This window comes from Thunnus albacares, chromosome 14 (assembly GCF_914725855.1).
Source record: "Thunnus albacares chromosome 14, fThuAlb1.1, whole genome shotgun sequence".
NCBI classification, from domain to species: Eukaryota; Metazoa; Chordata; class Actinopteri; order Scombriformes; family Scombridae; genus Thunnus; species Thunnus albacares.
Window position 1 is genome coordinate 432,824 of NC_058119.1, and position 26,286 is coordinate 459,109.

At 39.9% G+C, this 26,286-nt stretch overlaps 1 protein-coding gene across 2 annotated transcripts in view; it reads right to left on the bottom strand.

Annotated features, from left to right (window-relative positions):
- The window catches only part of piezo1 (piezo-type mechanosensitive ion channel component 1), a 171,888-nt gene that overhangs the window by 91,171 nt on the left and 54,431 nt on the right, over window positions 1-26,286 (bottom strand). For both annotated transcript variants that reach the window (XM_044372289.1, XM_044372287.1), the window contains exons 5-13: window positions 25,614-25,830; window positions 23,476-23,689; window positions 15,066-15,237; window positions 14,134-14,223; window positions 13,476-13,548; window positions 5,675-5,778; window positions 5,443-5,522; window positions 4,067-4,247; window positions 3,530-3,635 (exon numbers count right to left, since the gene is read on the bottom strand). In XM_044372289.1, coding sequence (XP_044228224.1) covers window positions 3,530-3,635; window positions 4,067-4,247; window positions 5,443-5,522; window positions 5,675-5,778; window positions 13,476-13,548; window positions 14,134-14,223; window positions 15,066-15,237; window positions 23,476-23,689; window positions 25,614-25,830 — 1,237 coding nt within the window. The remainder of the gene's footprint in view (window positions 1-3,529; window positions 3,636-4,066; window positions 4,248-5,442; window positions 5,523-5,674; window positions 5,779-13,475; window positions 13,549-14,133; window positions 14,224-15,065; window positions 15,238-23,475; window positions 23,690-25,613; window positions 25,831-26,286) is intronic.

Genomic DNA, 26,286 nt, shown 5'->3' on the forward strand with positions numbered 1-26,286 from the left:
CATATTTCTACCCGTTCTGCACGATATTAAAAATGCCAATACAACACAAAGTGGTATTTACATAGCAGCTCTGTGCTTTACATTACTGTAGTCTGTATAGTTTGATGTGTTATCAGTGTAATGTGAGTCAGTAGCCCCTTTTACACAGTCCGTTCAAGGCGGGAATACTGCTCCTGTAATCTGCCTCGCTGTTCTGTTTAGCCTGTGTTCAGACCAAATCAGGCGACACAGCACACAGCTGCAGGGTTGAAGAGGTGTGTGGGTGTGTGCTTTAGAAACTAACCGCTGTGAAACAATCAGAAAATAACGTTTATCGATCTGGTTCACCAGTTTCCCCACTAACGTTACTAGCGCTCCCTCTCTTCATTCACCCTGTAGCTCACTCAACCACAGCTGCTCTCTCTCTCTCTCTCTCTCTTTCTCTCGTCTTTTTAAAATGAGTCAGGAAGCCGACAGAAAAGTCTAACTTTACTTTTAATGTTACCAAACGAAGAGAAATGTCCTCTCCTTGGATCCTTTTTATCTGTATTTTCTCTGTATAAAAGAGGCTACTGAAAACATCAGCAACACTACTGAATGATTATATAAATACTATATAGGAATAGTATTGAGCAGCAATATTTTGACTTTTTTTTAAAAATCATGTTATTGTTGTAGACATGTTTGGGAACACTGGACAGCCTACAATCCATATTCTGCACTACCATTACAATATTTCCAACATGTTATGAAACTCTTAACCTATAAAGCCTTATCTGTGTTTTTCCTGTGTTTTATTTTTTCAGAAACTTCTTGAAGAGATGACCTTGGAGGAGCACAGGCAGCTCACCAGTGAACTGCTTCAGAGGCAGCCAGGGTTCATTTTTGATGCTTTGATGATGCATCAGTGCAGGCATGGTGTCCCACCGTTTGCACCATGTGCCAGGGGTACCATGGTGTACTTGTAGTAACTGTACAGACATGCCTACAGACCGGGAGAGGAAATGCTGTGGCCAGTACCCTGCAGATTGTGTAATAATAATACCGCACTTCTCCCAGTACTGTCTTGAAAATGCTTTTTATGCATTCACAGGTGGTACTGGGAGGACATTATGGTATTTGGCCAAACCAGGAAGCCTGGGGACGACAACCAGGAGTACCGTTATGATGCCTATAGACATTTCATCTATTGACAGCATGGCTCTTTAGGCCAGGGAAACCGACTTGTCAACCCCAGTTGCTGTGTTTGGAGGATCAGGGAACTTGTCCCTGATCCTCCAAACACAGCAACTGGTTTCACACCTGGCGTCTGAGTTTCCCTCCAGGTCCTCTAGAACGTCCACACAGTATCTCAGGTACTCACACACCTGCCTGTTCATCATCAAGGCATCAAATCATCTCATATTTATTTGTTACATTTCTGATATTTTATTTATTTTATACTTGTTCTATACATTTTCTATATTTATATGTTTTCTGAATAATTATTAAACTTTTTGTTTATATATATTCACATTTGTTCAACTTAAATGTGCAAGTTTGCCAAATAAAAGATATTCATCAGATGTGCTGTGATAATTGCAATGATAAACATAATATATACTTATACAATGACAGTATTTCCCTGCAGTCAGTATATTGCCATTACCACTTCCACCATTAATTTATATTGTCATTATTTATATTTAGAAAGCAACATAAAACAGTAGTGAAGTTGGAATACCACTGATCCTCAGAACAGGGCACTGTAGTACATGTTATGGATTAATTTTCATTGCCACTTCAGGTTATGTTAACTGTAATTCACTAGTTTGAACCACAAAATAAAAATATAAAAAACAACACTACAAATAATGACATTTGTAATAAAAATATCTTTTATTTAACAGAAACATTTTTGGACATCCTTTTCAATCTGGACAATCAAAGGATAACATAAACATGCAGCTTTTACTGTTCAAACAAACATGTTGACAGCTTATTCTGTGTTCTTCAGAGAGAGATAAAGACAGAATAATCTGACCTATTACACAGTTGCTTTAGGATGAAGATAAAGGCAATACCATGCATCAATGCTATAGGACCTCTCTCATAGCTGGAGAAACAACAGCAACATCAAGAAAATAAGTGCTACATGACATAGTCACAAACCCTTGTAATACACTATGTTACGTCCTAAGATGCTGGGAGCCTTGGCTGGCCTGGATAAACATACCAAAATAAATAACAGAAAAATTCCACTTCTGACTGATAAATGTAAAATAAAACTCAATTACTCAATTACATGTTTTTCAACATTGAAACGGGGAAAATGTTACTTGTGTTGGACTATAAGCTAACTTTGCCCCCCAATGTGTACATGTGCTCCTAAATGACAAATTAGGAGCAAACACTGAAATCATGGAGCACTGTGAAAAATATAAATTTAAATTCACAGGATGTATTAACTCGGTGATGAGCAGACTTCTCCTCAGTTTATCTTTCACACTAACTCATTACTCTGACTTAATGTCTTTAGCACATCACCAGCGCTAAATATCTTAGTTATCAATCAATGTGTTGTCTCACTGCCACAGAAAATGAATAAATCTTTGGGTTATCAGCACGATGTTGCCTCCCTGTTGTCTCTTGTCAGACCACCAGCTCTGTGAGAGGCACAAACTGAGGCTAAAGTGTGTTAATATTTAACATTACGTGGCGACGTTTCTTTTCAGGGAAACTAATGTACTGCTAATAAACATTGTACATCATCTAGGTTTTGAACCATTACCAGCTGGGCAAAATAAATACACATTACACTCTTACCTGTCCAGCAGTAAACAGGAAACTTCGGCATCAGTCTGCAAACATTTCTCTCATCAGGGATTTCCATCTGAGTTTATCCTTGTTTTATGCCGTTGCTTGTCCCAATTTAGTTTAGCTTCTTCCTGTTTTCGTTTCTTTGACGATGACAATTCACGCTCCTGTGATTTTCTAAATAAGGATGATCCTCCATTTATCAGATTTTGGTTTCAAAAACTTCTCACAATACAAAATGTTTGGTCCGTTCTTCTTCTTCGTTTTAAAACCGGTGGTCGCCCACTGTATCTAAAACGCGTAAGGCCCTCACTGGAGCCAGTGTTAGGTTTGTCTGCTGTAGAAACATGGCAATGCAATATGGCAGCCACCGTGGAGGGGGACCCGCCCCCATGTAGATATAAAGGGCTTATTACAACAATTATTATTTTCAGCTGATTAGACACTAATTAAGATATACTTATAAATAATCTATTCAATTTTTACCAAGTCTGTTCTTTTAGATGTTACTAAAGACTACACACTGGACCTTTAATTTATACTCATTATACTTCTGGAAGAAATCTTAAAGAATCAGTTCACCCAAATTAAAAAAAAATAGGTTTGAAAAATAAAATTAATAAAATTCAACATGTGTTTCCAGAAACAGTGTGTGTATGTGTGTGTTTGTGTGTGGGTGTGTGTGTGTGTGTGTGTGTGTGTGTGTGTGTGCGTGTGTGTGTGTGTGTGTGTGCGTGTGTAGCTATAAACTGACCTCCTGTTGTGACTTCCTGTAGTTGTATGGTCATTTTCCTTTTCCTGCTAAAGTTTTCCTTCACTGACTGACGTACCAACAGCCAGAAGGTTAAAGTGAACAGAAGCTGGAGAGAGAGACACAGAAAAACAGGGAGATCAAGAACTCAATCCATTTGGTTTCTGAAAAGCTGAGGAAAACATCTCTAACCAGCAAAATGACCCATCCTTTTACTCTGCTGTTAAAATCAGTAGAACATCTGAGGGTCTATTTATTAAACCTTCGAAAAATTACCAGGGGAAACAAAACTTTGCATTACTGTAACTGCATTTAAATGAGCTGCAACAATATAAAACCTGCTGGACGGAATATGACTGTGATACTGTAGAGAGATGAACCCTACTATATAAACATCATGGACAAGCTCGAGCTTCCAACAGCCAGGAATCAGTGAGGAATTGTTATATTTACCGATAAGTATGATACAGAATATCATAATGGGTCATAAGTTTAAATTCATCATCATAAAGTCACCTAGTATCTATCATCTCATCTTACCATAGCTCCCAGTCTTAGGCAGGGGTACTGGGCTCTGTCTAGTCCTAGCTGTCTGAGGCTCATGGTTCCCACAGTGGTGGGAAGTTCAGGCTGAAGCTCCATGGCCCAGACGTACTGCAGACAACACAGAGCCAGGCCGTACAACAGGATGAATGGTGAGCACAGTGTGGCTGCATGCCGTCTGCAAAGAGAGACAGCTAAGTGAACACAGGTCTAAATCTTGAAACAACACATCAGTGTGGGTTCAGTCAGTCAAGCCTGTGAAATCTAGTTAACGTCTTTTTAACTTAAAATGTGTATTTGTTTAGTTCATTCAGTTCCATACAATAGAGGCGAGACACTGACATAACACAGCATCTGTTACTTTTATTACTTTTGAGTTACTTTTGCGTCTTTATCATGCAATCAATCAATAGGCTTGCAATCAAAAACTAAATTTGAGAGTAAAATTAACAACACTTTTTGCTTTTATTAAAATAAATTTGTAATTCAAATGCAAATCAAAAACTTTTCTTTGCAAACCCAAACATTTTGTTTGTGAATCCAAAAGTTTTGTTGGCAAATCCAAAAGTTTTGTTCATGAGTCCAAAAGTTTTATTTGCTGTTGAGCTGAATTTCATGGGTGGGACCTACACTGAAAGATGTAAGACTCTATTGGCCAGTCTCGAAAGGAGTGACAGCTTGGTAACATCCATGTTAGTAAATAAGAGAGGGAGTTTTGAAGTCCATGGAGAAGACAGAGTGGGAGCGGAGACAGAAAAGCAATGCACAGGTACGTTTTTAATGGGTTATGGGCAAGTGACTAGCTAATTGAGCTAAGCTAACAGCTACAGGCTGACAAATCAATATGTATTTTTAACCCATTACAACATCACAGATTGCTAAACAAAAGCCATCCACATGCATCAGTTCAAACATAACTCTGTCTTCTCCATTGACTTACTTACTGTGGATGTTGCCAAGCTGTCACTCCGTTCAAGACTGGCCAATAGAGATGTGACTTATATCTTTCAGCGTAGGTTCCGCCCATGAAATTCAGCTCAACAGCAAGCAAAACTTTTGGATTTGCAAACGAAACTTTTGGATTTGCAAACGAAACTTTTGGATTTGCATTTCAATCACAAATTTATTTTACTTGCAATAAAACATTTTTTGATAGCAATGTCAATAGTTTTGCTCTCAAATCTATTTTTTGATTGCAAACCTATTCTGTTTGATTGCACACAAAAGTAACTCCATATGTCTGTAGTAGTTAATTCATATATTCACGGAGCATCTATCAAAACTTTTCTCTATCAAAATTCACATTTAAAGATAATCAGGTTGTTTATCAGATTTCTGATTTGCTCTGTCACAGCTACAGGTGTAAACAGTACCTGGCACGCAGGATCCAAATGAGACAAGCCCACAGTAGCAGCACAAAGGTCAGCCAGCTGTGGTATGTGATGCTCCAGACCTGAGAAACAAGGAAACAGCACATAAGAACAGGAACAATCCCACTCTATAAGATAAATAATATGCTTGCTGTTTTGATATGCTGTTACTGTAGGTCATTTTGTGTCATTTTATAAATCTACAGTATAAATCATGGTTTATTCTAATAGTTACCATCATTGCTATAAGAGCACAGACATAGCTCTGTTGCATGACGACCTTTCCCAGCAGGAAAAACGGACTTTCACTCTGTTGGCCACTGGGAGTGTCACTAACACCTGCCAAAAATAACAACCATCTTAGTATACAGAACATTACATAGAATAATGAGAGGGACTGAGGGAGGCTACTGAGGGACATCATCAAGATATGATATGTTCTATATATCGTCAGAAGTCCTTTTGTCTCGATAAAATTGTCTTTAAATGATAATTCCAGTTTATTTTAGCTTGGCTCTTATTTTTTTTTATAGTTTTGGCCATCATTCCTATCCCTTATCACTTTGGCTAGAGTCTTCAAACAATGACATGCGTAGTCATTGCCCTGGTTACCTGGTGGTTTGGAGAGAGAGGATTCCCAGGAGGAATGGTTTGAACAGAAGTTATTAGCAGAGAAAGAAGTTTTAATTGATCTACAATTTTTCATAAAATTGTGTAAACTCTTTTCACTGTGTCAGTATCCAACACTGTTGATTCACTGACAAGTTTAATGTGCACATAAGCACTGAGGTTTCTGTAGTTACTTTGCAACAGTCTGCTGCTGGTTGCACAAAATTTAACCAGATGATCTGACATTCGCAATTGCGCCTTTACAATGACATCATCACTCCAATTCAGTGGTGGAAAGTAACTAAGTACATTTACTTAAGTACTGTACTTATAGTACAATTTTGAGGTACTTGTGCTTTACTTGAGTATTTCCATTTGATGCTACTTTATACTTCCACTCTATTACATTTCAGAAGGAAATATTGTACTTTCTACTCCACTACTTTTATTTGACAGCTTTAGTTACTTTTCAGATGAAGATTTGACACATTGGATACTATAACACCCTTTTAAAATACAACATATTGTTAAGGATTAAACCAGTCCACTGCTTTTCTCTGAAGAACACTGGAATATAAAAGAAAGAATGCCACATAAGTGCCTGGCACAGTTTTTTAGTGGCCTGCCACCAATGCCATTGGGGCCGGACTTTTCCACTCCTTAGTGTGTATGACAGATTTCAGCACTTTTTTCTCATCAACGATAATACTGCTATCAGGGATTCTAGTATCATCCCTAAAAGCTAGATGTTCATTTTCAAAATCATGGTTATGAAAACATAAGTAAAAATGATTCAGTTCATTGGCCAGCACTCCATCAGGTTTGTCAGACAAAAGCTTTCCTCCCTTTCTTCTCCATCCTCACCATTGCAAAATGGGAGTTACTCTTGCCAAGTTCCTTCTCTACTTTGTCTTTACATTTCAGCTTAGCTTTCTTTATTTCCTTTTTCACATTTTAGCTGCCTCTGCTCATTGGGAGATCTTTTTTTGATTCAAAACATTTTTGACAGATCTAGTTATCCAGGGCTTGTTGTTAGGGAACACTGTACACAATTTATGAGGGATAACATTTTCTTCACAGAAGGTTATATAAGCAGTAACAGTCTCAGTCAATTCATCTAGGTTACTGCAGGCATCCTTATAAATGTCCCAATCAGTACAATCAAAACAACCCTGGAGGATCATAGTGGAATCCTCATTCCAAAAGGAAAACTTCCTTTCCTCAGTTATTCCCCTCTTGAGAGCCATTCTGTAAGTTGGAGAAAGGACAACAATATTATGATCAGAGGTACCAAGAGGTGCTTTAGAAATACACTTGTAAGCTCCTTTAATAGAGCCATAGCATAAGTCAAGGACCCTGTCGTACCTTGTCAGGCAAGAGACATATTGATGAAAGTTACATAGAGTCTTTTTTAATGTATAATGATTGAAGACACCCATGACCAGATTAGGTGCATCTGGGGCAATAGACTGCAGGCACTGCGCCAACTCCACTATAATCTCTGCTGCTGTATCTGCATTAGCATTAGGGTGTTTAAACAACAGATACAAATAGCTGTGAGAACTCACAAGGTAAATAAAAAGGTCTGAGTAAAACAGAAAGCAGTTTAATGTCCTGATTGCAGATAGTCTCTCTGACCACAGCAATCTTACACCACCACTTGTTTATGTATAAGCACACCCCTCCACCCAGCACTTTACCAGTCTGTTGTGCATCATGGTCCAGGCGCACTGGAATTCAAAACCCCTTAATCTTCACGTCCACATCCAAATTGTGTTCTTTCAGCCATGTTGCAGTGATAACAAGAATGCATTCCTGTACTCCGACAGGAATTTAACATTTGCTTACAGTTCGTCAGTATAATAGATGAGCTTCCTTCTTTTCCATGAGGCCTTCATTCTACTGATTTCAGAATGTCCCACATAATGTCTGTGAATTTCATTGGGAAAATCATCAAGTTGGTATAGTGGGTTAAGTCTTGCATATTGACATTGCAGGAGAAACTCTCAACTATATGCAATGCGCTGATTGTTTGCAATGCATTTCTTGTTTGCCACACTCATGCCCAACTCAGTCATATGGCCTATCCGATTTTGCAAAGCCATCAGAAAGACCAAGATGAATCGTAATCCACAGTTAGTGTTAACCATATTAATGATTAAGCATTGTTGTCCATTAAACTATTTGTATTAAGACAAAAACCAGCCAAACAAAGCTAATATAGAAGAAAAAGACAGACTGCTGCTGCTGGTCACTACAGGTGCAGTGCCTGGAAGTGGAGATACAGGTGAGCTGGTGGAGATGTACATCAAGACATTGTATGTGCTTGCTGAACACTTAAAGTTCAGGGAAAAAAGAGATGAGCATATAAGAGATCCCTTTGTGGGCATAAAGGACAAAGAGCTCTCCCAGTGGTTCCAGCTTATGGCAAACTTAACGGTGGTTCAAGTCATCGAACAGGTGCACCAGGCAGAGGAGATAACAAAGCAGGTCAGTCTCCAGAACAACCAACCAGAAGCCCAGCTGGCTAATGTAAATGTTGTTTGATGATGTGAAGGCCAACAAAAGAAAAAAGGTGGGCAGTGACATGGAAGCAGCGACATGGAAGCAGCAGCCCTGCAACCAACAAAATGGAGGAATGTGGGAGATGCAGCAATAGCCAATAGGGATGCTCAAATTAACATATCATTTGACTATCCAATCAGGAATATAATTTCACTATCCAATCATGGAGCCAGGGGGACAAGCCTTTCTAGCAGTTTTTCCTTGCAGTCTGTCAAGGGGTAGATCGCTAGTTCTTTTCCATTTACTGAATCACTAGAAGCAGTTCATTAAAAAAAAAAAGTTCACCCAGTCATTCAGTGCTTGACCATTGCTCCAACTTCGTAGTCCCACTCGGTGAGCTGAAACATGTCTGAATGGTATATATACCTCATGATCCCCAGTGCTAGCAGAGCTAATGGCTAATGCCAGAGATAACGGCTAACCTTCACTCTAAAAAAGCCTTCCCTAAACCTATATTGTATGATATGGTATTTTGTGAAGCATCTTGTAGCTCTTGAAAGGCCACACACTGTGGCACTGCACACAGTAACATAATAGTTAGCTTATGCATATAATATCAATATAGCTAATGTTGTCAAATATCAGGATTGCAGTCCAAGACCAATGTTGTTGAGTCATTGCAGCTAAATGTCAACAACTGGAATCACTTTGCAGAGAAACTAACTCTAACCCTAATCCCCTAACCCCAAAAAATGCCTACTCAACCATCAAAAGCTAAGACTACTGAACCTCTGTACTGAAAAGACTGTAGTACGGGGGTTTTCAGACACGGCAACAGTGACACTTTTAGAATGTTTTACTGTGTTACTTAAAGCTGTTGTGAATAAGATCTTGTTTACTTGCCTGCCATACCCTTCACCATGGAACTGGCATTAAAACTATTCTTTAGTTACCCACTAGAATGGGTGCCAGACTGTGGCTGCCCATTTCTTCTAAATAGTTAGGATGGATTAAAGGCAGAAGGAAATTTAGAGTATATGTAAGGTCTATGTAAAAAAGATTTTCTTGAGTGTTGATACAATTTCTTGTTTTAATGTCAGACTGTTATGATTACCCTGTCACAGTACATGTTTAGGGATAAAAGAACAGTTTAACATTGATGAGGTAAAGAACAAAAAAACCCCAAAACAAAACAGTAAGGCATACGATTATATAAACATGTAAATATAAGCATGAAACCCTTGTCAGGTATCTGTCTGTGTGGTATGGAATGTAACAGTATGTATGCACAGGATACAGTAATTTATGTAGTTATGTACAGGAACGTGACAGTTCTATACACTGTGTGTAAAAAGTTAAATGTACATAGCAGATGTGCAAAAGACATGCATTCAGGTTTGTGCAAAAAATTCAGTGTCAATCATGCATTAAACCAGGGGCGCTTCTAGGAGTTGACTAGGTCTGGGGCTAACACCTGGGACACACAGCCTGCGTGAACCTCAGCAGTGCGTGTGTGTCGCTGAACTGCTGCGTCTCGCACACTTGCAGCGTCCACACAGACAGGGTTGCTGCTGTGGTGCTTCTGCTGCCAGCTCTATCTTTCTACATAGAATTTGGCTTTGATAATGGCCATCAATAATAGCACGTTTCATATCATTTAATTATAAATTTCATTTATATTTAGTTTAGTCAGAAAATGATTTCGAAGCATGTACTCAATTGTTAAAAATAAGTAAAAAATATGTGAGGTGAAAACGGCTTTCTTTCTGATGGGCATGGTGTGGTTTGATTGGGGCTACTGTCAGTCACACACACTCCTAAAAAAGGACTTTTTAAAAAATTGATTATATTGCTGAAGTGAGTGTCACAACTCTCTGTATTGGAGTTCCCCGCTAGAGAGGCTCCCTGCCCGGGCGTGAAGGCTGACCCGCAGTGGTGACACTTTATGTCTAATACATATTCTACAGATATAGACATTGAAACTAGTGAAAGGTGTAATATTGCTGGTATGATGTCATATGACCGTCAACAGATCATTTTTCCTGTTTATTTCTGCTGAGAACCGTGCACGTCTAGATGATGCGACGCAGCAGTCACACGTCTCATGTGGGCTGTGTGGCTGCTCTAACCTGTTAACATGGGCGCCGAAACGAAAAGTAAGAGGTTCTGCTGCCAGGTGTTACGCCTGGAACACACTGGATGCGTGAGCAGCGCGTGTGTGTCGCAGAACCTCTTGCTTTTCATTTCAATATCAGATCATGCTGAGCCTGATAGCTGACACACAGTATGAAGCAGGAGCAGCATGCACACCGTGAGTCCATATCATGGTGCAGGTGAGGGTATTAGTACACACACAGCACCTGCCAACTTCCTCAGTCTCTCCTACATCCACAGATCCACACACAGGCAGCAGCAACCAAAGGTGTAACTTTGGGTTAGCAGTAGCAAACGTCCTGTTGGGAGGAGATTTTTCTCTTTTTGTTGTTAACCAATCAACAACTTAAAATTGTTGGTTGGTCTTTTGTCGCTCCTCTTTTCATTTTGTATCTAGGTTTTCTATTGCTTGCACTGGTAGTTACTGCTGCTGCGGGAGGATGGGTTGGGCGCAATCAAGTCTCACAATACAGGGGCAGGGAGGGGTTGAAAAAAATGTATTCTTTGCTTGTGACTTACATTGAATTGAGAAAATCAACCACTATATCATGTTTTATAACATTTAATATTTTCATTCATCATTATGCCTATGGCAGCGAGGGTTCAGGGTAGTTGGGAATCAAATTAATTATATTTCCTCATGATTATAGATTTTTTCCTCTGTTAGAAAGATTCAAGGCTAGTCAAAAAACATTCCTGTCTAAAGCCCAGAAGACCGATGTTGACGACACCAATGCATTAAACCTTTATACTGCAAGTGATGAGGGTAACTGCATTGAGATGGGTAAGGTAACATGGGTTGGCCTTATTAGCACACAGCATCCTATGTAAATAATAAATTGAAAGCACAAATATTCACACTACCTGCATGCAGATCAAGGCACTATTAACCAATATACACGCAGCTTGATTTCTGTCCCAAGGATGCAAAAATGTTCATACAACATGAATACAATTTCTATGAATTTTTTAAAAACTGGGTTCACTGGAAGTTTATGAATTCAAAATGAATCAGCTGTGTATTTGCTGTCTTAAACACACCCTGTTCCTCCTGTGAACGAATGACTTAAATCACTCACTCAGTGAGTGAGTGTATGCTTGCGAAGTGATTTGGGTTGCTAACATTTAGCTGCAATGTGGGACAAAAGTACTTGTATCCATAGGTTTGATTTGTACTCATAGATTTGATCAAAGCTGTAAACTTGGGATTCACACGGACAATTGAGTTCTGTGTGAAATTTTTTCACCCACAAACAGATAGATGTGTAACTGCAAACCTGTGCAACTGCAAAACTTCTTTGTAACTGCCAACCACTGTGCAAATCTTCTTTATGCACTCATACACTGGAAATTATATGTGTAAATCTTTTTAATTTGTTCACAAAACGTCATGAACAGCTACAGATCTCTCTGCTCTACATGTTTTTCTCTTCACTTTTTTTGGCTGGACCACAACAGTGGGGCCAGCGCTATAACCGTGGATGTCCGAGACTGACTGACTGACTGACTGACTGAGTAGCTGAGTGATGAAGTTACACCACTGGTGTTGGAGTTTCCCAACACTAATGTGTTGGCATTGGAGTTGAGTGTTGGAATTTCCCCATTTGGCACTGCTCTTTCAAAATGAATTGGCACAAACAGTTTTCCATTCCATCTCAAGGGGAGTTTACAGCAGTCCCACTCATTGACTGCAGCTCAGTCCAAATTTATTGCACACTAGAGCACCCTACAGCCAAGCCAGCAGATGCTCTACCTCGGTCTACACCTGGACCCCCACGCCATGATTGCACAACTGTCATAGGAGTGTGTGGAGACGTTGCTGTAGCTGACCTGGCGCGTGAGGTCCACAGCCTCAGTGCCAGCGGGGAGTGTCACGTCATTCTTTGGGATGATGACAGCAGCTCATCCGGTGGTGCGCCTGGGGCTGCTGTACATGAGAAACCTCCAATATTGGTTCGTGCGGCTTTAGCTGCATCCGCGCCAGGACAAACAGTGCAAGCTCTCAGAGTAGGAGAGAAAACAGCTCTCCATGCTCCAGGAGGCATGAGAGAGAGTGCACAGTTAAAGCACCCCAAATAACAATCTCTCTGACACAACACTCAGTACAGAGTGAGTTTTAGAAGATTATCTTCATAGAAACAAGAACACAGCATTAATCAATGCCACACCCATTTAATAATATATAATGTACTGCAAAGTTCTGTTCACATGTTGACCTTATGCCATAGTGCAAGAGTGCACTGTCAGGAATCCTGTCAAAAATGTCACACTTTCAATATCAGTTAATATGCATATGTGAAGAAATTACACTGCACACTACAATTACACTTTTATCTAACTATCAGGGGGAGTTTGAGAGCGAACAATTAGTTATTTTGATATAATAAGATAAGTAAGTGGTGATTTTGAGTGAATTGATCACTTCTAATGATCACAGTCACTCTGACCTTCCCCCAAACTGCCAAATTTATCTGTAATAGTTGAGGCCTTGTTGCCTACTGGTTAAGATGCATGCCACATAGTTGCAGCATATATGGTTCAATTCTGGCCACGGACCTTTGTTGCACGTCATACGCCTCTCTCTACACCTGTCACTCTACTCTATTAAATAAAGCCAAAACTCCTTGAATAAAGTATTTGTAATCACCCGAATGCTGAATATGTTTTCAATTGTTTTAATCTTTGTCTTTTCTTTTCAGATTTTCTACAATAATGATGCATACTCATCATTACTGTTTTTGTTTTGAGAAAAACTGAGCATATCATACCCAGGTCTGGCTGACTCTCTCCAGCCACAGGTCCTCCTCTACTGCTTTCTGTTCCCATAGACAGGAGTATGAGCTGGAACATGAAGAGTAAACATACACACAAACACATTAACATACAGACATTAAATTGTACATATATAGTGGACATGAGAATATAGTTTTATTAAAGAATGATACTTTGTCACATCAATTTGGTCCACTTGATATTATTAATATGAGCCAATTTAATTATACTTATTATGGTTTCTTAAAGTTATCAACTTATTACCTTAAAGAAGGCCACATTTTTTAAGAGAATCCATGTGTCTCAAAAAGTCTCAAATGATGTGCTGAGTTAAGACCAGTGTATTATTAAACGGCAGTGTGGAGAGGAGAAAACAGAGCAACAAAAGAGAAAGTGTAGAAAGTTTCAGGGTGACTGCAGGAAAAATTAAATTTGATTTCAGTTTGACTGAACTACATACATGAAAGGTATTTCTACATTGATGTATGATGACAGAATAGGCATTCAGAAGTACAGGGAAGAATAATAATGATAGGAGTAGGAGTGTTTGTGAATGTTGAACGTCGGCATAATATATCAGCCTTGGGCACTGGACTGTGAAAATCTCTATAGATTGAACTTTAATGAGTTGTTGACATAGTCATGAGTATTTACCTGTGTGTCATCGTCATTCTGTTGATTCCATGGTCTTAACTCCACCATCTCCTCCTTTGATTCCTCCCTTTTCTGCTGCTCCTCCTCAACCTGTTCAACACAAATACACAAAACACCTGAGAAAATAACATCCAAATTGACAGCTTAAAAACAAGAAGAAGCTACATCCATCATTATGTAAAAGTTTTGTTCCATTTTAAATCCTCAAATGCCTCTTTGCTCCAACAGTGACCAGCTGTGGTTTATAGTGCTAAAGAGAACAGTGAGCTCAGCAGATTTGCAGGCTCCCATTCATTGACTCCCATCATTAATTATTCACTCACACTTGGATAGCCTGAAGTAAGAGACAGGTGGAAGTTCAAACAAATGAACTGTCACCTGGAAAGAATGGAAAATTGTGGCATGATGTCCAATTACACCTGACATTTATGATAATCATTCCTACTAAAGTTGGCGTTTACTATTTCACAACACATGATCAGATGCAGATCCTGCATCAGTGTGTATACCGAAATAGCGACAACAGTCAGCAGAAATTTTGGTTTGGCAGCTCAGTGTATCTGCCTGGGCAGTCCAGTGCAGGTAGTGTTGGAAGTGCAAAAAGGTGTAAAAACAAAACAACAACAACATTCATTACCAGGAGAGTTTTGCTTGAAATTTTTCAATATTAGGGCCAAGACCGTAACTTTACTTACGTCACTTTGACAAGTTAGGAAATGTTTTTCTACAAAACTCTTTTATATTTACAAAGTTCTCAAATGTAGAATGTTGCCTAAACACAAGAAGCCATATATGAACATTCCCAGTGAAATTGTTGAAAACTGGCAACATTTTGAAATTCAGATCAAAGCACAAGTAAGCAAGATAAAGAATCTTCACATTTCAGTCAATACCAATAAAGACAATAAAGTAGAGATAGGGGTAGCAGATACCTGGTTAGATGTTCCATGACATCCTGTCTTGAGAACAGTTGTTATGGTGATGTAGAGGAAGAACAGTATTCCTGGGTTGACATAAACTGGCCATTCATGACCAGCATTAAGGTTGAGGTCATAGGGCGAGGAGCAGTTTCCTGGTATGATGATATCCTTCAGACCAAAGAGCCTGGTCAGGAACAGAGATGTAGAAATAAAGAGGGAGGGGGGGGGGGCATTATTAGTTAGCTTATGGGTTGTGTATTTGAGTTTATATTTATGTGTATTCTTGGATGTGTTAATGTATGCTTGGTTGTATCTGTGTTTCCCTCCTATGTTCCTGCACTCCTCTCCAGCCCATTTCCCCCTCCACACCCGCCCTGTATCAAGCTTGTTAGCTCTGCCCTGCTCTCAGTGTTTTTCTCCAGCCTACTGTTACCTTCACACATGCCCTGTATCAGTCCCATCAGCCCTGCCCTGTTCCCTGTCAGCCTATCAGCTCCCAGCCTGCCCTTGTATCTTGCCAAATGTTCCAAAAATTAGTCAGTCTCTGCATTTGGGTCCACCTGCTCCACTACTTATGACACATGTCAAGACCAGAAAGAGCAGAAATTTGCTGCCCCCCATAAACCAACTATCTAACCTCTTCACCTCTGCCACTCTCCCCATATAGACCCACAGAACGTTGGTGTATGAGGGAGAACACCTGATAATACATACAAACCTCTTTGCTTCAAAACAATCTTTGGTTCATGCCTCTGCCATAAAACCGAGTAACAAAGACCCCAAAACTATTTTCCTCCAAAATGTCAGAAAACGTTTTTCTGATATGAATAGCAGAATTTCATGTACTGGAATGTTTTTTGCATGCTAATTTTACTATGGTTTTGTGTTTAAGTGATATATCTGATAGCAGTAATAATTACTGTCCGGACAACTTGTATTTTCATTGTGGTAGACATGTCATGTTTATGTCATTTAATAGCATATATAATGATGTTTTTTGGAATTTATATCTGGTATGACATACAAGATATGTCCAAGTTTGACTATAGGAACCTCTGTTAATAGAAGTGTTACCTTAGATTTCGTGCCAAGACAAGGGTTAACTCCCCTGGTCTCCATCCCTTTAACCCAAAACTATAGCTGGTGCAGACATCCTTTGTCCACTTACTCTTAGCCATGGCAACTTTTGTCAATTATGTTTTCCTTTTAAGTATATCTTCAGTGCAACAGTTTTTTTTTCACATTGAAACTACACTGGAATAAGTAAATCAACTCGAGTGAGTGGACGAAGTCAGGCACAACAGACTTCTTTCTCCTCCGGAGGCGAAGCTAAAAAGATGGCATCCAGGCCTTCTACTCTAACACTGGAAACACTCATTAGTGTGCTGGAAAAATCCAGAAAAGGCATGACTGCATAGCTCACCACCTCTCTGAACGCTGCCCTTGCCCCAATTCACTTGTTCCTTGAATCCATTACTACCACTGTGGCCTGACTCACCTTTACTATTTTGGAGATGGACATGGCCCTATCAACTCACTCAGACAATATTATAGGCCTGGAGCAAGAAGTAGTGGAGTTTGGTCCACGATGGTCTTTGCTGTACTTGCTAAGACACGACTATTATGTTTTTAGTTGAATGTGAACAGTAAGTTAGGTCAAGTCATGCGCTGTCTGGACTACATGTCACACATGATATTGGTTTATTGCACTTGTGTTATCATTTTACTTTCATTTTGGGCTATTATTGTGGTCCCTGGTCTGAGGCATTAATAATTTAAACACTCAAAATGTTTAGCCCACCTGTGTGTCTCTGTGTTTTGTTTTTACTGATTTTTGTACTGGGCTTTCTTAGTTCATTAGAAATTGCCTCTATATGTGAGAATATGACTTACACATCTGGATATGTGGGCTATTGAAATTCATGCTCTCTATGTTGGACTTTTTTTTAATGCAACTTTTTTTTTCATTATGTGCATTTTAGCTGGAGGAGTACAAACATATCCCCTTCCTTTTATACTGTCCCCGCTTCCAAGACAACTTTATGGAGTTGAACTCCAGAATGTTTCTCATAAGCATTTTTGTAACAGAAATTAGAAGCAGGAATGATTGAAATGTTGCTGTTTTCTGGAGAAGGGATTTAAGATAAGTGGCTGTAGTGGCTTTTTGTCCAATAGCCTATGCCGTCTCAGATTAACAGCAATTTGTGTGTGTACATGGGTGGGCGTTATCCAGATAAACATGCTAGTTTGTGCCTTTTACTTTATTTTATTATTTATTTATTTCTATCCTTTCTTCTCCCCTTATGTAATACATTCTCCATGTTCGGTTGGCCTACTCTAACCTGCCTGCTTTTCAATTCCTATTACAATGTGTTTCTAGTTAATTGTTACAAGTGTTCATACAGTTTATAATCTGGACCGCCAGGAGGCGAAATACACTGCATGGTAAATCTATTGTGTGTAAGCTATCCTGAAACTTGTCTTGTTCTGTTAAATCATTGTCAAAATTTATGTTTATGTTTTTGGGGGAATTTGTTGGATTTTTTTACAATCCACTGGGAAGTTTTTCATGTTTTCTTCAATCCAATATTATTATCCTTTGGGTGCTACGGGGTTGTTCACATCAGTTCTACTCTTGGTTTGGTAATTTTCCTTGGTTTTTGTGCTTGTAGGCTGTGTAGTTAACTGTGTTTATTGTGGATATACAATCGGGAGTATGCATGAGGTGTTTTATTTAGAAAATTGACCAGATGCTCTATGCTCTTCCTGTATCTGACTTCCTACTCAGCTCGATCTGCTCTGTGCAGCTTGACGCAGCCTCCGTCAAAAAAGGACTGGGCATGGATGTTTAGCAGACTGGAGCAGAGCTGAGGACCGTTTCTGGGACGCTTCTGAAACACGCTGCAGTGCTCCTGGTGGGATCACAAGCATTCACTAGAGTGGCCACGATCAGCAAACATGACAGTAGGATCAAGTTGTAAGTGGCACTTTATCAGACTTCAGTTGGTTAGTGTTTATGCCCCGAACTGGGACAACCCAAATTTTATGACCTCCCTTTTTTCCAGAATTCCAAGTCTGGATACCTATCATCTCATTTTAGGGGGGGACCTGAACTGAGTGATAAACTCTTAGCTTGACAGCTCACACTCTAAAACACTTACACCCTCTGCCATGTCGAAGACACTGTCAGCCCTTATGAGTCAGTTAGGTTGGATAGATCCCCGGTGCTTTCTCCATGCAGTCACAAAAGAATTCTCTTATTTTTCCAAGGACCACCAAGCTTATTTCCGTATTGGTCATTTTTTGCAGACAGGGCTCTTCTCCCTCCTGTGAAATCTACCGAATACACTATCATTACTATCACTATCATTATTTCCGACCACACCCCACACATTTTACACTTTCACCTAATACTCAGAGACAATAAAAGGTCTACACAGGGCTACTAGCTAATGATGAGTCCTGTGACTTTATCTCAAGAAGAATCAGTGTTTTCCTTGAAATTAACAGGACTGACTCAACTTTGCCCTCTCTGCTATAGGAAGCTGTAATACAGGTAGAAATGATCTCATACAGCACATATTTGGTCAGGAAAAATAATCAAAAACAGCACGAGCTGATTGATGCAATTCTCAGGGTAGATAGAGAGTACTCCAACTCCCACAGTCCAGACCTGTATATCAAAAGGGTTAAACAACAATCTGGGGATTGGGCAAAGCAGAATATCATTTAAGAAGGACTAAAGGGACATACTATGAATATGGTGACAAAGCCAGCCACCTCTTAGCGCTCCAACTTAAACACTGGACAGCATCTCATTTCATATCTCAAATCTATGACTAACCTTGTGCAGATGTATCCTGTTACAGTGGAAAAGCCCAAATCCACCTTCTACTACATCCTGGCTAAATGATTCAATGTCCTTTCTCTCACTAGAAAAGGTGAAATATTCCCTAAGAGGTTCAATTGCCATTTTTTACAAAAGATGACAGCACATCATCTCATGTATAAATTACCTCTGTGGACCCCAACTGATTCACAGTACATCCAGTCCTTGAAGTTGGCACCCTGAGCATACTTATTATTGTACTTCCGTCCATATTTTATTTAATTTTACTTACTTTTTGTGTGTGTTTTATTTATTTTATCTATTTATTTTATGTGTGTATTTTCCATTCAGTTTCTTTCTGAGAGTTTGGGATGGGTGGCGGGTTTGGAGGAAGGTGTTGTTTTTTTCCTCTGTTCTGTTACACCAAAAAAGGCAGGAAAAACAATTTTGAAACACAGTTTTGCATTCTGTATTTAGTATTTGCATAACACCGGTTTCCAATTATAATAATAAAAAGTGGAGGCTGGTCCATAGAGGCAGAGGAGGTTGCTCCTCCTCTATTTTTTGAGAGGCAAGAGGGAGATCAAAATATAAAAAAGAATATATGGTTGAAATAAACCATTACCAAATCTCTTCTTTGGAAAAAATCCATTACTGAAGTTCTGGTTAAAATACATCAACAGCGACACCTGCAGGGCGGGAGGAGAAAGAGCAGTGTGTGTGAAGTGGTGGTGGGGGGCAGTGGGGGGCAGAGGAGGATGGGTGCCTGCTGTCCTCCTCAGGGTGGGATCTCTTACATCAATTTAATGTACTTCATTTTTTTCATGCTAATCTATGATTGGCCAAGACACGTAAAATGACACTCCAAGGGAGGACGTCCTCCCTAACCAATCAACAACCAGAATGCAATATTGACATTGCGTTGGTCCAATGATAGTTTCCAGATTTCATCTTCAATTCTCTTCACTGTAAGGCAGAGTAGCAGCAGTTGATAACGAGCAGTAGATAGCTCCTTACATTAGCCAACACAATAGTTGGCTTGTTGTAGTAGCCTGAAGGACTCTTTATACATCCATGGAAGGACTGTTAAGGACTGTTGTTAAGCTAATGGGAGAATGGATCTGGACTGTGCGGTGCAGCAGCGACAGGACGCCACCAGGGAGGCTGGAGAGAGAAGCATCCGGAGAAACAACCAGGAGAGTTAGCTTGTTTGTCATTGTTGCTAATGATATCAGACTGGTTAACTAGCAGCCACAAAGTTCTGTTAACTAACAAACAAGATGACTAACAGCCACAAATGGACGTTATGACATGAATACTTCATCTTTATGAAAGAAAGAAGAAGACATCAGATAACGCGAGCAAGATACAGCTTCTCTCTCTCTGTCTCTTTGGTCGCTAATTTCATCTCTGATAGTTAAATGTCTCTCTGTGTGGCTGTTGTGTGAATTTATCTCCTTAACAAGAATGCAGCAGAGATATATATATTATGTGTTGTGGGTAGTTTGCTTGTTGAAGTTACAGTGAGCTGTCTGTACTCATTCATTAATTTGGAATTGATCCCGTTTTTAATTGAGTGGTTGTTCAGTCACCTGTTGATGTTGTGTGATTAGTGAATGAGTGTGCAGGAGGTCTGGCTGCTTGATGTGACAATTTCTTCAATTTGTTTTTAAGCCAATCTGTATATTGAGTAATAAGCTTGAAGTAACTAGAATAACAAGTGTTAACATGTCAGCTTTGTAGAATATATTTTGTATGTGATGCATATAGATTAGAGTGTGTAAGTTATGTATTTGATACATTCATTAATACTTTCTGATGTGAACCTACACTTTTAGATCAGTGAATGTTTTTAGTGTTCGATCTTTCTATTTCTTTCTATTCAGCACTGATCTGTACCTGTTTCAGACTATAAGCTTTGTGGTACTTTATATATCCCTGTATACTAAGAAAATATATAGGAAACACATGTAAATTATGTGATATGTTGTCTGTTTTTGATGAGAACATAAATCTGTTGTCACAATAGAACAATACTATAAATTTGAATTTCACTTTGTTGGTAAAATGACACTGAACCACTCCACAGCTAAAATGAGCACTTCTTTGTTTAGAAACAATATGTATATGCTGAATGTCTTTAAAGAAGCAGCCTTTTCACCACTCAGGGGTTTTTGTTTTGAAAGCAAACTGTTTTATTGGCATATAAAATTGCAATATATATAAGTGTGGTCGGATGGTATCGAAGAGAGGGAAGATGATCAGGACCAAGGGGGTTGAGCTACCAGAAGGCAGCATTGCAGATGTTCAGGACAGCTACAAATACCTTGGGATCCCACAGGCAAATGGGAACCTTGAGGAGGCTGCAAGGAAGTCAGCCACAGCCAAATACCTACACAGAATAAGGCAGGTCCTGAAAAGTCGGCTGAATGGGAAGAACAAGATATGGGCCATCAACATGTAAGCTCTGCCAGTCATCAGATACCCCGCTGATATAATAAGCTGGCCAAAGGAGGAGATAGAGGCCACTGATATCAAGACAAGAAAGCTCCTCACAATGCAACAATGCCTGGAGGGTTTCATCCCAAGTCCAGCACCCTGAGACTGTACACTAAGTGGAACGAGGGAGGCCGAAGACTGGTGAGCGTCAGAGCCACTGTCCAGGACGAAACAACCAACATCCAGGAATACATCAGGAAGATGGCCCCCAAAGATGAACTGCTAAGTGAATACCTCATGCAGCAGAAACCCGATGATGCAGAGGAGGAGGCCTCTGCATCATGCCTACGGTCTAACTGTCGGTGGTACATGCCATGTAGGCATGTACCACCGACAGATAGAAGAAGTGGCTGATATCAAGAAATCCTACCAGTGGCTGGAAAAGGCTGGACTGAAGGACAGCACAGAAGCACTAATCATGGCAGCACAAGAACAGGCATTCAGTACAAGATCAATAGAGGTGGGGATCTACCACACCTGCGCAGAACCCTCAAACTCCCAGGCCTCTGGTAGAGGACCTGAGCTCGAGGAAGACACACCACCACCACCCCATGGGAGGGGGGTGAGAGGGAGATTTTTTTTTTTTTTATGTATATATAGGTTCCCCCGAAAATATTGGTACCCTTCCACCTTTTTTAAAAAAAACAAATTTTCTCTATATTAAGTTTAAACGGACAGAAGTACATGATATCCATCATTCTTTATTTCACACTGAATACAACTGAAACTTTGCTTTTGTTTTATAACTTAACATATTATTTAATACAATAAAACAAATGAAAATGGCATGGCCAAAAATGTTGGTGCCCTTAACTTAATCTTTTGAGCACAGCCTTTGGAGGCAATAACTGCAATCCAGCACTTTTTTATAACTCTGAATATGGTTTCTACACTGCTCCACTGGTAGTTCAGCTCACTCTACTTGAGCAAACTGCTCCAGTTCTCTCAGGTTTGATGGGTGCTGTCTCCCAACTGCAAGTTTCAGCTCTTTCCACAGATGTTCAATGGGATTCAGGACTCATAGCAGGCCACTTCAGAACAGTCCAATGTTGTCTTTTCATCCACTCTTGGGTGGAGTGGAAAGATCATTATACTGTTGGAAGACCCATGACCTGCGACTAAGACATAGTTCTCTGACACTGGCCTGTATGTTTCACTCCAAAATGCCTTGATAGTCTTCTGATTTCATTGTGTCATGCACAGATTCAAGGCACCCAGTTCCTGAGGCAGCAAAGTAACCCCAAAACATCAAAGAGCCTCCTTCATGTTTCATCGTAGGTATGGTGTTCTTTTCTTTGAAGGCTTCATTGGTGCGATTTACCATCAAGCTCTCCCAGAAGGACTGTGGCTTGTAAACATGCATTTTGGCAAAGTCCAGACTGGCTTTTTTGTGTCTCCCTCTTAGAAGTGGGGTCTTCCTGAGCAATCATTCTGTTCAATCTTGGACCAATTTTTGTCTTGCAACTATGTTCAGAGATGTTGGCTACAGTTCCATGGGCCATAAACTTCTTAATAATATTGGCAACAGTGGTCACAGAAACATCAAGCTCTTTGGAGATGGTCTTGTAACCTTACATTGACCATGCTTGGCCATTACCTTTTTTTCTAATGCCCTCAGACCACTCTCTAGTTTTCCTTCTGTTTTCCATGTTCAATGTGATGCACACAGTGGCAAGAAACAGCAGAGTGAGTAATTTTCTCCTTTTAAACTGGCTGCATGACTGATTATAAGATTGACCTGTGATAGTATTTAAAACACAATACTCTGCTTAAGGTATCACTACAAATCAATACAAATAACTTGTAAAGGGTACCAATAATTTTGTTCAGGTTATTTTAGAATGTCTTTGTAGAATAAGCATGAATTCAGTTATTTTCACAACTTTTTTGTTTTGTTCCACTGCAAACCAAACATAGGCATGCACTGATAATAAAATATCTTTTAATTTCAACACTGTTCAGGGCGAATGGTGCATTATTTTAATCATATACAAGGGTACCAATAATTTCAGCCATGTCTGTAACATGTAATGTAGTTATAATAATATTCATTTTTTTAATTTAATGTCAGTACACAGTATGCTACAATCTTACCTGGCCCACAGACTGTGGGGAGGGAACAGGGCCTGGGCCAGTAGACTCTGGTATAGGTACAGACAAACCATGTGACCAGCAGTGAAGAAGCCCACCATCACACACAGTGCATTGAAACCCAGGTGACTGATGGGAAGGTGACATGCCCACCATGTAGACACACCAATGAAAAGCAGGAAGTAGATGGCTGAGAAGGCAGAGGGCTGTGTGATGCCTGGGAGGAAAGAGATATCAGAGACAAACATTCAATATAACACTAATATAAAGATAAACAACGTGACAGCTAAATACTTTCTGTCAAAAAAGTATAAGGAATTTAGTATTTGATTTTAATGAATAAAAGCAAATAAAGCTTCATTCACACTACCTTATTAGTTAGTTTTTGTTTTATTATAATTTCAGAAATTTAAAACACAGTTTAAGACAGACATAAAACGGCACTGTGTTCCATATTATTATTAGAGATTATTAGAGAGAAATATGTATGTCACATTCAAATGCAAACACAGATACCAATTTCATCCCTGTGCATCCAGCACATTCATACTGTATGTTTGTGACCTGTTTAGCCTTAACTTAGTACAAAGACAGGAAGCCTGGGACAACTTGTCTTCTAACACATCGAAAGCTGTTCTATTTACATGCTGTATTCTGCAGGAAATGTCTCACTGAAAATAGCTTAATGCCAAGACAGTAGGCTTAATTAGAATTTACCAATGTGTGAGAACTGACCAATGCCTTTTGGACATAGGCTGGGAATTGATTGCTCCCGGTGGTCGGGTCTGAAGTTCACAGACTGTAAACACCCGATTACCCCGATACTATCACTGATGATGTGTCCAAGTGCATCAGCAGATGTGCAATACCAGAGAAAAGTTTGGACACACCCTCCCATTCATTTGAATGAGAAAGTGTGTCAAACCATGAAGGGGAGGGGGGCTGACAGGAGACTCAAGACAATGACAATCATGATCATCAGCCTTGCTACTGAGATGTTTGGTTCAGTGGAGAAGGGTGGTACCAAGGGTCAGCACACCAAGATCCACAGGGCAGTGAAGATCATGCAAGCTGAGAGGTGGACTCCAACTTTTGAAGAGGCAGTTCAAGGGGGCAAGTGAGAATGAGAGGAACAGACTGGCAGAACTCTGCAACATACAAGAAACTTATGACTACCCGTAGAGCAGAATGGACCAGAAGGCGGACTAAAGAGAGAACCAGGAAACAAACTGCCTTCTTAGCAAATCTCTTTGGTTTTGCCAAACAACTGCTTGGCCAGAAATGCAGCGGTCACCTTGGAAGAGGAGACCTCCATCTCCGTAACATCTACAGTGATGCAGCACAAGAAGAGGACTGCAGAGCCTCAATCAATCGACTTGGACCAACCACTGACTAAAGAGCCCAGGTGGAAGGAAATTAAGACTGTTGCCACGGCTGCCAGAGTCAGCTCAGCACCTGGACCCAGTGGAGTGCCTTAAAAATCAAATCAAATAAAATCAAGCTTTATTTGTATAGCACCTTCAGTATGAAGTAAAGCACCTTGAATTGCATGAACATGCAGATGACTGACAAACTGATAATATACAAGAAGTGTCCTACGCTCATGCATTGACTGTATAAGATACTGAGGTCTGGAGGAGGGGAAAGGAAGCCCAACAATTTGCAGAGGGTGTATGGTTTCCATAGGAGAACCCAATGACCATAAAGCAGTTTAGGACCAACTTGCTGCTCAGTGTCGAAGAGAAGATATTCTTCAGTTCTAGTTGCCCAATGGCTTACAAGAGTATCTCCTAAAGAACCCGTACATCGACTCCTCTGCACAGAAAGGACTTGGAGGGCACAGGTGTGCTCTTAAATCTGATACAAATAGATATCTTTTCATCACTTATTTGTCATGAATGTGCAGTGATGACTGCTTTGCTCTGGTAAATTATGGTGGGAGCACTAGTTAGAAAAGTTGGAGGTAATTCTATGGATTGGCGGATGGCTTGACCCAAACTAAATTAGAGGTGACATATCACCAGTTAACAGTACTTGAAAGAATTGCAAGAGTAGCAGACCACTGTCTGGATAATGTTCTCTCTTCTTTCCAAAATGGTGTGGAAACCTGAGAAGGAAATGGTATGTTGTACAAATCCTACCAGCTAAAGCCAGCAGGCTGATGGCAAGGATTCTCCCCAAGTCCCGCAGAGCTTTCCGGGCTGTGGCCTTCAGGCGCTCAGCCAGCTGCTTGGCTCTTGTTGCTGTTGAAACCTCCTCATCAGGGTCACCAGGTGATGACCTCTCTTCTTCATCTTCATCCTCTGACGCCTCCTCCTCTTCATCGTCTGCAGTTTTGTCTGCTGGATCATCTTCTAGCTGAGGTGAAAAGGGGACAAAAAGAAAAAAAAACAGTTATCATCACATATCTAATTATAATTTTGTGTGTTTTTCTGCAGTTCCAGAAAGTTCAGGTGCAGTGACTGCACATGAATACATTTCAATGTAGACTTCATGAAAAATTCTGGCTGACAGTAGCTCCTGGTAAAACTGTGTCACAAACAGACCTTCAAGTGTCTATTAATAGCAGTCTGCCATCAGATCAGTGATTATGACATTTAATGACATTAAGGATAAAGGGGAACATGAAAAAAGTATGACTGGGATACTGTTGTTTCATAAGTCCATGACATAATGACAATGACAGGGATGAGTAAATAGCTGCAGCAGTGAATAGGCTTGTTTGAGAAACAGAAAGTGGAAAAGGCCTAGAGCAGGGAGCTGCAGCAGAGGGAGGAGATAATAACTGCAGTTAACTCATACAATTCAGATGAC